This window comes from Musca autumnalis, unplaced genomic scaffold (assembly GCF_047663935.1).
Source record: "Musca autumnalis isolate F117 unplaced genomic scaffold, ASM4766393v1 scaffold_1, whole genome shotgun sequence".
NCBI classification, from domain to species: Eukaryota; Metazoa; Arthropoda; class Insecta; order Diptera; family Muscidae; genus Musca; species Musca autumnalis.
In genome coordinates, this window is record NW_027411644.1 from 135,391,785 (window position 1) to 135,405,768 (window position 13,984).

General features: G+C 38.3%; 1 protein-coding gene and 1 long non-coding RNA gene across 3 annotated transcripts; both read left to right on the forward strand.

The window, feature by feature from the left end:
• Window positions 1-428: 428 nt before the first annotated feature.
• LOC141390837 (uncharacterized) lies at window positions 429-2,263 on the forward strand. 2 transcript variants are annotated; one of them, XR_012409489.1, is made up of 3 exons: window positions 429-566; window positions 619-690; window positions 771-2,263. It is a non-coding gene; the product is annotated as an uncharacterized lncRNA (long non-coding RNA). The 2 variants fall into 2 exon arrangements; XR_012409490.1 differs by having other exon boundaries at window positions 782-2,263.
• A 554-nt stretch (window positions 2,264-2,817) lies between these two features.
• Window positions 2,818-10,249, forward strand: LOC141404925 (uncharacterized). The gene is made up of 2 exons (XM_073988805.1): window positions 2,818-2,945; window positions 9,469-10,249. Exon 2 carries the CDS (start codon window positions 9,479-9,481, stop codon window positions 10,247-10,249), a length of 771 nt encoding a protein of 256 aa, XP_073844906.1. The 5' UTR covers window positions 2,818-2,945; window positions 9,469-9,478.
• Window positions 10,250-13,984: the final 3,735 nt, after the last annotated feature.

A 13,984-nucleotide genomic window follows, 5' to 3' on the forward strand; every position in this document is an offset into this window, starting at 1 on the left:
AAATATACCCCCAGTGTATTATTTTGAAAGACCTACAACAGAGCTCTATTTCCTCTCTCAATAGTTCTGGCATTCACCTCTGCACCTCACATGTATCGAACATACCTAAAGCTGTTCTGCAACACACTTTACACCTAGTTGGGGTGTATTCCTCACACTGTAATTTTGATGGCGAGAGCTGAGCGAATCCTTACTTTTTAAAAAACTAATTGAAATTTCTACAAAAAACTGCATAGGACTAAAATATAATGTGTTCTCTATGAGCATTTAAAAAATATTTAGGGGTCGATTATGCATTGCCACTAAACTTGAGTTGCTTGTCAACTGTCAGCACAACTGAGATGAAATGTTGTATTATTGGTGTCAACCCAACTGGGTTGTCGATAAACGTGTTATCGATCAGTGTTTTTTCAAACTTGTGAACTCTACTAAATCCAAAAGGCACAAAAAAACTAATGATAAGTTCAGTGGAATTATTTTTTGATGAATAAGAAATGTACAGGACATGACATCTATTAGAAGAAATTTGAGGGACAAGTCGAATCCATTGAATTGCTATCTGTGCTGTAAGTTGAAGCTCATGTTGGAAAGATCTGTGTAATCAGTAAATTATTTTAGGTTTAAGGCTATTTTCGATTGCAAAAGGATGCCGTAGTTAACATTGTGGAAACGTTAAAGGATGACTTCAAAGTAAGTTTGTGGTGTGCGCCTCTTAAGGGGTTAAACAACACAATAAGAAGAAGAGTAAAACGACTCCAATTGCAAAATAGCTGTTTTGTAGATAACTCGCGAAACGTCTACGGGGGGAAATAAAAGAGGCTGGCAAAGTGACTGACAACATGGAAATTTCCTATGCGGAAAATTTATGAAAATCTGTCCTTTTTTGCTGATACCTACGAGAAGATTGGATGTATGGCTCCGACTACTGGCAATAAGAAGACACATCGAATTTGTTGAACTGCGAAGCTCTTTATTGAAATCTAAAAGAATGCACCTCTTATAAAAGGATTAAATACATACAAACTTAAACTAAATATTACATATATAAAAAAGGAAGAGACAATCTCCTGAAAAGAAACAATAGAAAAAGGATATGAAACGAATCATAATAAAGTGGTACATTAAATACAAATTCATGCATTAAAATCTTACCAACTTAACTTTAGTTAAATAAACGAACATTGAGAATAAAAGTAAAAAAATACCCAACATAAACAAAACAGTATGCTATCAAAATAAAACCCACACAATCGCCAATCCGAATTCCGCCTTGGAGCCATACGCATCACCACTCCAATCCACCGAGAGAGGCGCAGTATTTATGGCATGACAATCCAGGCTTGCCAATGGTTTTCTCTCCCAGCCAACTTTATAGACATCATATAATTAAATTCCCGCATATAATTGAATTCCCGGTAGAAAACATGGAAATATAAAAAAAAGAAAAAGCATTAGTACAGAAGGGTTAACAAGTGTGTATATAGAAAGTCGTGTACTTACCGTGTTCATCTTGAAGAGAGTTTAGGACCTGTGGTTGAGGTCAAGCTAGGGTCAGTTTTGTTTTTTTTTTTCCATCGCGATCCGCCGTGCAGTACATGCGTTTTTCCCCTTCCATTTGTTATCCATTCTGAGCCTGAAAAGCAGATTACAAAAATTAACTTACAATTTAAGAATTTTTAAATTACATGTTCAAGACCATTCTGTAACTTTTTAACAACTTTACTCATTGTTTATTTTACAACAATTTCATTTGTTTGTTTTGTAGTTGTTATAAAAACAAAATAAATTTTAACAACTTTTCATTCGATAAAAGTTAGAGAATAGGCCTACTGGAATATAATTAAACACTTCTACTTACCTCACAAATACATACTTACCTCCCAAATACATCCTTACCTTACTAATACCGAATTTGGGAAGAGCCATTGGTTGCTAGCAAGGGCGTCCGATATCATCCTCAGTCGGCTGTTGTGGTTTCATCCTGTCATTGATCGCAAGAATTTCAGTTATAGTTTTTTTGAGGGGGTTTTCAGACTTAAACCACTATAACTTAGCCATTTGTTAACCGATTTAAACAAATAATATCTTGTTCTAAAGATATTATCCACCCCTCTAAAAGGAAGAAGGATCACTAGATTCACTACTTTTACCGTTATAAAAAAATAAAACGAAGTGACCCCAACGAACTAAAGGCATTGTCGTTGTCCATGGATCCCAACACGATATAATTTTGCATCAGAACACTTGAATATTTTTCTGGTCAACTTTTGTAGCACAGTGTCATTTATCGGCATTTTTCAAAAAGGTTGTACCTTCTCAAAGCCAAAACTGCCTGAAGGAGAGTTCCAATGATTTCGCGATGTATTGGAGAGTTCTTAAGTTTGGCTGTTATATGCCAAAATATCCAAAAAACGTCAATAAAAAACATAAAGTCAAAATCGGGAGGCTCGATTTTCACGGTAGATATATGATCCAGTCGACTTTTTTGCTTAGTTCAATCCCAGGAATCAGAAACGCGAAGGGCTCATTAAGGCTTTCAAATCGCCCCGGCCTACTATATATAGTAAAACAAGTTCTTGTTTTTTGGAAAGTAGGAGTGTACAAGGAAATAGTGAAGTTCCGCGTATTTCCTTTCAGGCACCAAACCGTTCCAACATGGCTACAATACAGCGGCGGTGTTGGGAATCCACCCAACCCCCGCGATGACGACATCGATATGGACCTCATCAACCTCGATAAGTCATTGTAATCGATGAGGTCCCATCACCAATAAATAAAATTAAACACTCTTCTTCTTGAAGTTTGAAAGTGCGGATCGTCAGATCGAAATATTTTGTGGAAAACCTAATTTGAATTGTTTTTGAATAAAGTGACCGACTGCGTCAACAAAGTTGAATTTAAAAATCAATTTAAAGTGTTTTTCTTTAGTTTGCAATCAACAAAACGTAAGTTTCGTCTGAATACTTGTTGTGTTTGTTGTAGTTTGCAAATGGTCATATTGTTGTTCGTCTTTGTGCAACAATAATTTCGGTTCAAAATCTACTCTGTGGAATTTGAGCCTCTACAAGTCCTTTCGACAGTATTGGAACTTGTACATGGTCCTTCGAGTCCTAAAATAAAGAATCGGCTGATTTGCCAAAAAATTTTCCAAAAAAAAAAACATAAAAATTGCTTAGAAATTGTTGAGAAAAAAGTAGAATTTGTGTTTACTTGTCTGTGTTCGTATTTGGCGGCTTTTGTTATTTGTTGTTGTGATTGAGACACAACAAAAGAAAAGTGTCATTTCCAAAAAAGAAAAAAATAATTTGTTTATTTTTGAACACTGAGAAGTTGTGTGTATTTTAATAAGTAAAAAAAAAATAACACATACATAAACACCATTAAAAGCATCACTCTCACTTTTTTCATTTTTTTCCATCATTTTATTTGCATTTTGCACATTTGTTTTCATTTGTTGTTTTCATTTATTTCCATTTGTCATTCACGACATAAACGAGTATTGCCATCTCTTTATTGTTGTGTTTGATCGATCTGTCAGTAGTCAATTGTTGCCATATCGACTACTGCTCATAAAGTGTGAATTGAAAATTTGTGTAGTTAGCGTAACGTAACGTGAGGTTGTATAACGTAACGTATAGAACGTACCACAAATTATAAAATTCGTAATAATAATAATAAAAAATAATAAATTGAATACAAAATAAATTTTAATTCAATAAAATATAATAAATTAATTAAAAAACAAAATAAAAAAAAAAAATACAAATAATAAAAAATATTGAATTTATTCTCATAAAAGTTTATAATTTAAACTATTTATTGAGAAAACGCATAAATTACCTTGCAAACACCTAAAACCATTACGAAATAATTACACTTTATTTATTTAAAAATAAATAAAGCGATAATTATAGTTTGACAAGCGTAATATAAATAATAACACTAATAAATAACATAATAAAATAAATAAATAAGTGCATAATTAATAATAAATATAATAAACACATTTCATAATAAATAAAATAATACAAAAATAAATTAATATTACTAAACATGGATTCTATAGTTTGTGCTAGGTTCGAATACGAAACTGATAGCCTTATGAAAACGTGTGAGAAGGTGGGAAAGACTCCTGAAAATGATTTTTCGGTTTCTTTAATAGAAACCAAGTTAGATTCCCTAGATGAAGATTGGCACAAAGTACGCAGTGCATTTGAAAGTGTCTATTTGGTAGAAGCAGAAGATGAAGAAGAAGAAAAGTATAAAAGGAAAGCTAGAAAACTGTTTGAGACAGTTAAAGATAAATATGAAATAACAAAAGCTAATTTAATGGAAATTATGAAGAAAAGAAAACTTGAAAGTCAAGGTAACACCGCTAGAGGCGATGCTACAAATCCATCATTGTTTCACAGCTCAGCTGTCTATCCTCCGAATACAACATTTGATATGTCGGAGATCTGCATTAAAGTGCCACCTTGTGACACTCAAGACTTCTACGGAAGTTATGAAGAATGGCCAACATTTAGAGATATGTTTACGGCCATATATGGTAATCATCCCAGACTTACGCCAGCGCAAAAACTTTACCATTTGCGGAACAAAACAAAGGGTGAAGCTGGGAGAATTGTTGATCGGTATCCATTATCTGATCAGAATTTTTCTTTGGCATGGGAGGCATTGTCTGTGCGATATGAGAATGTGAGAGTTCTCGTAGACAATCAATTAAAGATTTTATTCAATCTTTCGGCAGCAAAGGTTGAATCGAGTAGTGACATTAAAAGAATACAATCGACAGTTAGCGACTGTTTATCTATTTTGAAAGCCCACAATATTAAAGTAGATCAGTGGGACCCAATTTTGATATACTTATGTTCAACTAAGCTTCCAATTGAAACATTGACCCTTTGGGAACAATCGCTCGAATCACATTCAGAGCTACCCAAATGGTCACAAATGGAAGAATTTCTAAAAAACAGACATCGAGTTCTAGAGCGAATAGATTGTCTTAGGAATGAAGCAGCTTCCACTTCCTTCAATAGTGGTTATCCAGCGCATCAAAATGCGCAATCGACATCATCCAATAGATGTGTCATGTGTAGTAGAAATCACATTTTAAAGAATTGTTCAAGATTTAATAGTTTGAATGTGGATCAGAGAATTGATTTTGTCAGAGAAAAGAGATTGTGTAATAATTGTTTGACAGGCGGACATATCTCTCAAGAATGTGTTAGTGTACATAGGTGTATGTTTTGTAAGAAGAAGCACCATACCAAATTGCATTTAGCAAATAATGTGCAAGAGAGATTTACACAGCCAAGAACAGTAGCAAGAGATAATCAAACATCTTTCCGTTCGACAAATGGACGCCAAACAAATACCCTTGTTACTACAGATAGTGTTATTGAAGAAATGCCATGTTCGTCTAGTTCGGCAGCTCCACCTTCGAATGTGGAAACACATGTGTCAGTGAGCCATGATGACATTATGTTGCCAACAGCTCTAGTAAAAGTAAAATATTCTGGGGAAATATTTACAATTAGAGCACTTATTGACTCTGCGTCGAAGAGAACATTTATTACTCAGAAGATAGTTAAAAGAATTGGCATTAGAACTGAGAATGCAAGTTTCAAGATTAGCGGGCTGAGTGGAACAGTCGTAGCTAATACAAATAAAAAGTGTATTCTGACTTTGTGTTCAGAAATAAATGAGTCAGAATTCGAAACCGAAGCACTAATAGTAAAGAATTTAACTAGTCTACTTCCATCTCAGACAATTCAAATAACTAACCTTGAAAGTATTAAAGATTTGAAGTTAGCAGACCCAGGTTTCATGATTTCAGCACAAATAGATATGCTAATCGGGAGCGATGTTATCCCATATATAATCTTAGAGGGAGTTAAAAAGAATATTTTGGGCAATATGATAGCTCAAAATTCTATATATGGGTGGTATATCTATGGACCAATACCGTCAAATGAAATTTGTTTAGCGTCCGTACAAGTAGAAAATAATACTGAGGATGACATAAGTTCATTATTAAAAAAGTTTTGGGAACAAGAAGAAATAAGTCAGGTTCCTATTTCAACAGAATCAGACGATTATTGTGAGGAATTTTACGCCAATACGACTTACCGTCGAGCAGACGGAAGATTCGTTGTAAAATTACCATTCAAAGATCAATTTCCACAAGAATTACATTTAGATTCGTCCAGATTTAAAGCAAAGAAGCAATATGAACATATGGAAGTTAAGTTGCGAAAAAATGTTGACCTTGAGAAATCTTATAATGATGTGTTGAATGAGTATTTGTCATTGGGACATATGAAACCCACAAGCTCCAAAGAAATTTGTAATGATGGAAAATATTTTTCGTATTACTTACCGCATCATGCTGTCTTTCGGCCAGAAAGTACTAGCACAAAAGTGAGAGTGGTGTTTAATGGATCGAGTAAGACAAAAAGCTCGAATTCATTAAATGATGTTTTGCATACAGGGCCAATATTACAAAATGATTTAGTTGCTGTAATACTTAATTGGCGCTTGTATAAGTATGTGTTTAACGGTGACATTGAGAAAATGTACCGACAAATATTTGTTCATCCTTCTGATCGGCAATACCAGAGAATATTGTTTAGAAAAGATTGTCAAAGTGAAATTAAAGATTATGAATTGAGTACAGTAACATTTGGTATTAACTGTGCACCTTATTTGGCAATTCGCACATTGTTGCAATTGGCAGAAGAGTCTAAACAAAAATATCCAATTGCAGCTAAAATAATAAATAAAGAGATATATGTTGATGATGTATTGACTGGAGGTCATACACTTGCCTCGGCTTTAGAGGCACAAAAACAATTAATGAGTACGTTGAGTTCGGCTGGATTTCCGTTGAAAAAGATTACGGCAAATCATCCGAGTCTGCTTTTAAATGTCCGATCAGAAGATTTATTGAATGAAGAATTTTTAAGAATTGAAGAAATGAGTTCAACAAAAACTTTAGGTATTCGTTGGAATGCCATTACGGACTCATTTTCGTATAGTATGCAGTCACTAGAGGTGACTAGCCCAATAACCAAAAGGAAAATCTTGTCAACAGTTTCAAAACTATTTGACCCAGCAGGGTGGTTAACGCCTATAATTATACAGGCAAAAATTTTGTTGCAAGACCTTTGGTTAGAAGGCATTAATTGGGATGACAAAGTTTCATCATCCACGTATATAAAATGGAAGAATTTTGTGGATCAATTTTCAAGTATTGATTCTATTCAAATCCCAAGATGGATTAATTATTGCCTAGAGGGCTCTGTACAATTACATGGATTTTGTGATGCTTCTGAGAAAGCATATTGTGCCGCATTATACATTCGTACGAACACAGAAACAAATTCTTCAGTAAGATTGTTAATAGCGAAAAGTAAAGTTGCTCCGTTGAAGAAAGTAAGTTTACCAAGATTAGAGCTTTGTGGTGCCGTATTGCTCTCATCATTGGTAAAATATGTTGTCTCCAAATTGAATGTTGATAATTATTCTGTTAATTTGTGGACAGATTCTACAATTGTATTGGCATGGTTGAAAAAACATCCATCCACTTGGAATACGTATGTTGCGAATAGAACCGCTATGATATTTCAAAATGTTGAAAATGCAACATGGAGACATGTTTCTACCAAATGCAATCCTGCAGATCTTGGAACTAGAGGTTCTAATACTGCAGATTTATCAAACTGTTCATTATGGTGGAATGGCCCAATGTGGCTACTAAGTCCTGGCAATAATTGGCCAGAAACTAATGTTGTTTTAAAAGATCCACCAGAAAAGAGAAACATTGAAGTACATTGTGCACCAATTGTAGAGGAAAATGGTTATAAAGAAATGATGACAAAATTTTCTTCTTACAATAAGACATTGTGGATAGTTGGATATATATATAGAATGAAAAATAAGCGAAGAAAAGATGAGAATTCAAATATTGTTAATGCAAAGCTTCTATCTCAAGATGAATTGAACCATGCAAAGATAGTTCTAGTCCGATTGGCACAAAGATTTCATTATCCGCAGGAATATATTGATTTAGAAAATTCAAAACCAATATCACGACAGAGTCCTTTGCGTACATTGAATCCATTTTTGGATAAGAATGGGGTAATTAGAGTAAATGGACGTCTAGCTAATGCTAATATTGCATATGATGAACGATTTCCCATGATAATGCCCAATGCTTCTCATTTATGTCAGATATTTTTGGATTTCATACATAAAACATTGGTGCATGCAGATGTAGCACTTATGATGTCCACAGTGCAAAGAGAATTTTATATTCCGAGAGTGAGAAGAACGGTTAAGAAGTTTATACATAATTGTGTGATTTGTACGAGATACAAGCAAAAAGTAAAATCGCAGATAATGGCAGCACTGCCATTGGAGAGAACTTCTCTTTCGCTTCCATTTACATATGTTGGAGCAGATTTTGCGGGACCTTTCCAGATAAAATCTGGTACTTTGAGGAATTCACCTTATCAGAAAGCGTATGTATGTATATTCGTGTGTTTTGCAACTAAAGCAATCCACCTTGAAGCGTGCTCAGCACTATCTACCGAAGCGTTTCTTGGGACATTTGCTAGATTTATTGGTAGAAGAGGGTTGCCAAAATGTCTAATGACGGATAATGGAACCAATTTTGTAGGTGCCAATCGAGCTCTTATGAGGGAGTACCAAGAATTTCTCAAAAAGTCATGCAAAGAAATTTCGGAGAAGTATATTGTTAATGGGTTTGAATGGAAGTTTATTCCGCCTAGCGCTCCACATATGGGAGGATTATGGGAAGCAGGTGTAAAAAGTTTTAAGTTGCATTTCAAAAAGGTGATGAAGGATAGAAAATTCACTTTTGAAGAGTTTTGTACAATATTGGTTAGGATAGAGAGTGTTTTAAACTCTAGACCCCTAACACCATTGTCAGAAGACCCAGAGGATTTGGAGGCGTTAACTCCAGCGCACTTTCTAAGGGGAGGACCACTTATATTTGCTCCGGAAATGCCATTAGAAGATTTATCTTTGATAAATCGGTGGGAAAAAGTAAAAGCTCTCCATCATACGTTTTGTAAGAGATGGAAAACTGAGTATATCCATCAACTGCACAAAAGGTACAAATGGCAACATCCCAAACGGAATATGGAAGAAAATGACTTGGTATTGATCAAAGATGAACTACTGCCTCCAAGTGACTGGAAAATGGGACGGGTGGTAAAAGTGCACGAAGGGCACGATGAGCAAGTAAGAGTAGTGGATGTAAAAACCGCAGCAGGTATAATTTCCCGTCCGATAGTAAAATTATGTGTACTTCCAGTCAGTGGTTGTCTGTAGAAGAGTTATGTGTGTAGTTGTGGAAAATAATATGGCTATTACTAACTTTTCATGCCTTGAGGGCATGCTCTCGAATGTTTTCTTGTTTTTTCTTTACATCCTTTTCAGTTTTTTCATAATGAACATGGTCCAAAATGAAATGTGCCTGGTATGCTTTGGCACTCACCACTTAAGGTTTTGTGCCGCCTTCAAGACCATGACAGTAGAGCAGAGGGAAGTTGTAGTTCTTACCCACAGGTACTGCATAAACTGCCTGGGTAAAAATCATTTTGTACGCAACTGTCCTTGGAGAGGAAGTTGCAGAATGTGCGGAGTTCGTCACAACACCATGCTCCATCGATCAATGGGGGCAGCAGCGGGACGACAAGGTGGAAACATGTCCGAGGGAAGATTCCACCCATACGTACAACAGAGGGACTCTCAGATGCAGCAGCAACAACAAATTCTCAACGGTCTCCAAGGGAAAAAGACAAATATGCAATTAGCCAGGCAGCATCAGGATGAAGCGAAAAGATTGGAGGAGGAGGCTAAACACCACATAGAAAAGGCTAAACATTATGAAGAAAAGGCCAAGAAACAACAGCAACAACGTGAGAAAACCAAAGCGACCAAGCAAAAAAAGAACCAGGAAAAAGAGCAGCAACAACCACAAATTGCGGAACAACAGCAGCAACAATCTATAGAAAAGGCTGACAACACACAACAGACACCAGTTAAAGCCGATCAAAGTCAGTCTGACAGAATGGATAGGCTTTTTAACGTATTGGAGCGAATTGCCAATGCCTTAATGGTTGCACCAGTGCAAGGGGCCCGCCATGTTGGGAATCCACCCAACCCCCTCGATGACGACATCGATATTGACCTCATCAACCTCGATAAGTCATTGTAATCGATGAGGTCCCATCACCAATAAATAAAATTAAACACTCTTCTTCTTGAAGTTTGAAAGTGCGGATCGTCAGATCGAAATATTTTGTGGAAAACCTAATTTGAATTGTTTTTGAATAAAGTGACCGACTGCGTCAACAAAGTTGAATTTAAAAATCAATTTAAAGTGTTTTTCTTTAGTTTGCAATCAACAAAACGTAAGTTTCGTCTGAATACTTGTTGTGTTTGTTGTAGTTTGCAAATGGTCATATTGTTGTTCGTCTTTGTGCAACAATAATTTCGGTTCAAAATCTACTCTGTGGAATTTGAGCCTCTACAAGTCCTTTCGACAGTATTGGAACTTGTACAGGCGGCGATCAGTTCCGAAACGGCGATCAGGTCAACGACGGCAAGCACCACAGCGACCACGACAACTATTACAACAGGAAGCATAAGTACCAGATTGGCGGAAGGAGGGGGGAATTTGTCAAATGCGTCCAGCTCAGCACAGTCCGTAGATGGGTCGGGCTTGGATATGGAGGGGGCCACCCCGGATACGCCAGATTTTAGCAGTATAACAGCGCGGAATATACGTATGGAGAAGCGAGACCAGAGAGTTCAGCTGGAGACACCCAATTGCGCGAGATGATAAATTCGGCCATTGAATTTGGGCAAATGGAGTTAATAAGATTGCTCATCGATAAATTAGCATTGTTAGTACCGCAATTAGTGCAGAGAACATTGTCCGAAATGGGAGCTGTGTGTAATACGAATATCCCTGCACGGAATCAAAACAATGCCGGCAGGAATGAAGGCCTTCCGTCTGATGCCGGGTTGCTCGACGCATGAAAACCTTCAACAGCTACCAGAGTAATCCGACACTACAAGGAAACCGTCAGCAACAGTCCCATCAGAGCAACCTAACCCAACCACAATGCATTCAGCAGCAGCCTCATCAGAGCAATTTGACACAACCACAATGCAACATTCAGCAGCAGCATCCTCTTCAGAGTAATCCGACACAATCTCGGGGCCCCAGCATCCACAAGAGAATCGGCATCAGCAGCCTCCTTGTCCAGAACAGCCGACAGTACAAACCGGCTCCAGTGGCCAGATACAGAATGGCATTCAGCATTAATCGAAGTATGGTTGTTCAATACAGTGTACCGGAAATCCAACGCACCAGCCTCAGATGACCTGGCCGCAATATCCGAATAATTGGCAACATGGAACGCTTACATGTAATTCCCGACGAAGCGAAATGGACCGCTGGAAGCTGAAGTTCGACGGCTCCTCAAAGTCTATGACGGCGGAAGATTTCATTTTCCGGCTAGAGCGGTTGAAAGAAGATTATGGTTGTCGGGATGTAGAAGTTGCGATTAAATTTCCACAGCTGTTGGAAGGCCCCGATGATGATTGGTTTTGGAGGCAGCGGCGCTTGGGCAGATTGAATAGATTCCAAGACATCAAACAGGCTTTCCTCTCGCAGTTTAGGAAATTCGAAAGTGACTTTGACGTGCAGCGACGTATGATGAGTCGTCGTCAAGGTCCTAATGAGCCGTTTGAGGATTTCTACAATGCCTTGTTACACCTACATCTACAACAGCGAGTGCCGATGAATGAGAACCTGCTGGTGGACATGATGAAAAGTAACCTGAAGCCCGCCATGGCGAACCTGGTGTTCCCAATTCGAATTTATGGCCTACAGCATTTCCGGGAGGAGTGTCGAAAAGCCGAGCAGTTATTGCTGAACCAAAAGCAATCCGAACAACCTTACAGACAGCAGGGTACGAGTCGTGTACTTGCCATCGAGTGTGAGGATCCTGCAGATGAGTGGGAGGTGATCTCCAGGCAGTCGAATTATGTGTGCTGGAACTGCAAGGAGAAAGGCCATGGTTTCATGGATTGTCCTTCAACCACAAGGAATCTTTTCTGCTTCGGCTGCGGATTGGAGAAGGTGACCAAACCCAGCTGCCCGAAGTGTAAGGGAAACCTGAAGACCGGTGCAGGAAAGGGGATATCGGCAATTTGAAGAGAATAAACTTAGCACAGATAAAAACGATGAAATGGATTTTAGACTTAAGGAGATAAAACCCTGGCACGTCCGTCTCCGTGAATATGAGGCGGCACGGGAAAGGATTTTTAATGAAAGTATTAGTGAAGTTATAGATAGTAAGAATCATGAAGTTTTAGAAAATAGGTTAGATAGTAAGAACACTGAAGTAGCAACATTGAATTCTGATCGAGTAGTTTATAACATTAAGGAACATGAGTTGGTAGAATTAAGGAGAACGAGGAAGTTATATAGTCTAGGTAGGATTAAGAGAATTCAAAACGCCAGGAAGAGGTTTAGGGCTCGAAAGGAGTTACGACACCAGATTTCGGAAGCAATACTTTTGGAGGGAGGAGATATTCGTTTATACGCCCGCATAAAGATAGGATGTGAGGAAGTCGAAGGGTTGTTACATAGTGGAGCCACCGTCACCTGCCTAGGCAAAGGAGGGGTTGAACTAGCGGAGCGGGGGAACATCCTAATATACCCGTTTAGATCGATAATAAGGACTTCCGACGGTACCCCTCACCCTGTGGTGGGTCGTATCCAGACCCTCGTCAAATTGAATAGGCTCGAGCGAGAAGTAGAATTCTTCTTAGTTCCAACTATGGGTAGGGTACTATATCTCGGGGTAGAATTCATGCGGTCTTTCAAATTGCTGGCTGCCATACAGTGCTTATCGGCTGAGGAAGAAACCGAGGAGAAAATCGCTGATCCGACGTTGCATATCTTGTCCAAGGAAAACAGAAGACGGTTAGATGAGGTGATTGCACAATTCCCATCGTTCGCAGTTTTAGGCTTGGGTAAAACTAATCTTGAGACACATTTCATAGACACAGTCAAAGCAGAGCCGGTGAAGCAGAGGCATTACCCTGTATCACCAGCTGTTCAGATCCTTATTTTTGCTGAGTTAGATAGGATGCTTGGCATGAAGGTCATTGAGCCAAGCCAGAGTCCTATAACTTTGGTGCGCAAAGGCACAAATAACAGAGTATACCTGGACGCCAGGAAGCTCAATGCCCTGACTGTCAAGGATGCCTATCCACTACCAAACATCGAGGGACTGCTCAGCAGGTGGGGGGATACACACTTCATCTCAAGTGTGGATTTGAAGGATGCCTTCTGGCAAATCCCACTTGAGATGAAGAGTAGAGAGAAGACGGCGTTCACTGTCTCTGGAAGGCCCTTAAATCATTATACAATCATGCCGTTTAGGCTGTGTAATGCAGCCCAAAGGTTATGTCGGTTGATAGATAAGGTCATTCCAGGGCACCTACGTGAACGAGTGTTCGTCTATTTAGATGACTTGCTAATACTGGCGCCGGACTTTGGGACTCACCTTAGGCTTTTGCGTGAAGTTGCCGTTCTTTTAAAAGGGGTCAATTTTACAATTACGCTATCTGGGATATGTTGTGGGTGGAGGCCAACTTAAAGTGGACCCAGAAAAGGTGTCAGCCATCATTAATTGCGACTACCCTAGGAATGCACGACAAGTACGACGATTCACAGGCATGACCGGCTGGTATCGCCGCTTCATCGCGGACTACGCCACTCTGGCAGCACCTATTTTTGCTACTCTAAAAAAGGAGCTAAGCGGACGATTGGCTCGGTGGAGCCTCCTTCTACAAAGTCATGCCTTTGAAATAGAGCAGAGAGCCAAAATGTGGTACCGAATGCTCTGTCCTCCTATAATTTTTAAGAGCT

Bases quoted from the DNA above. Each gene is read 5' to 3' on its own strand.
- LOC141404925 (XM_073988805.1), top strand. From the start codon at position 9,479: ATGAACATGGTCCAAAATGAAATGTGCCTGGTATGCTTTGGCACTCAC.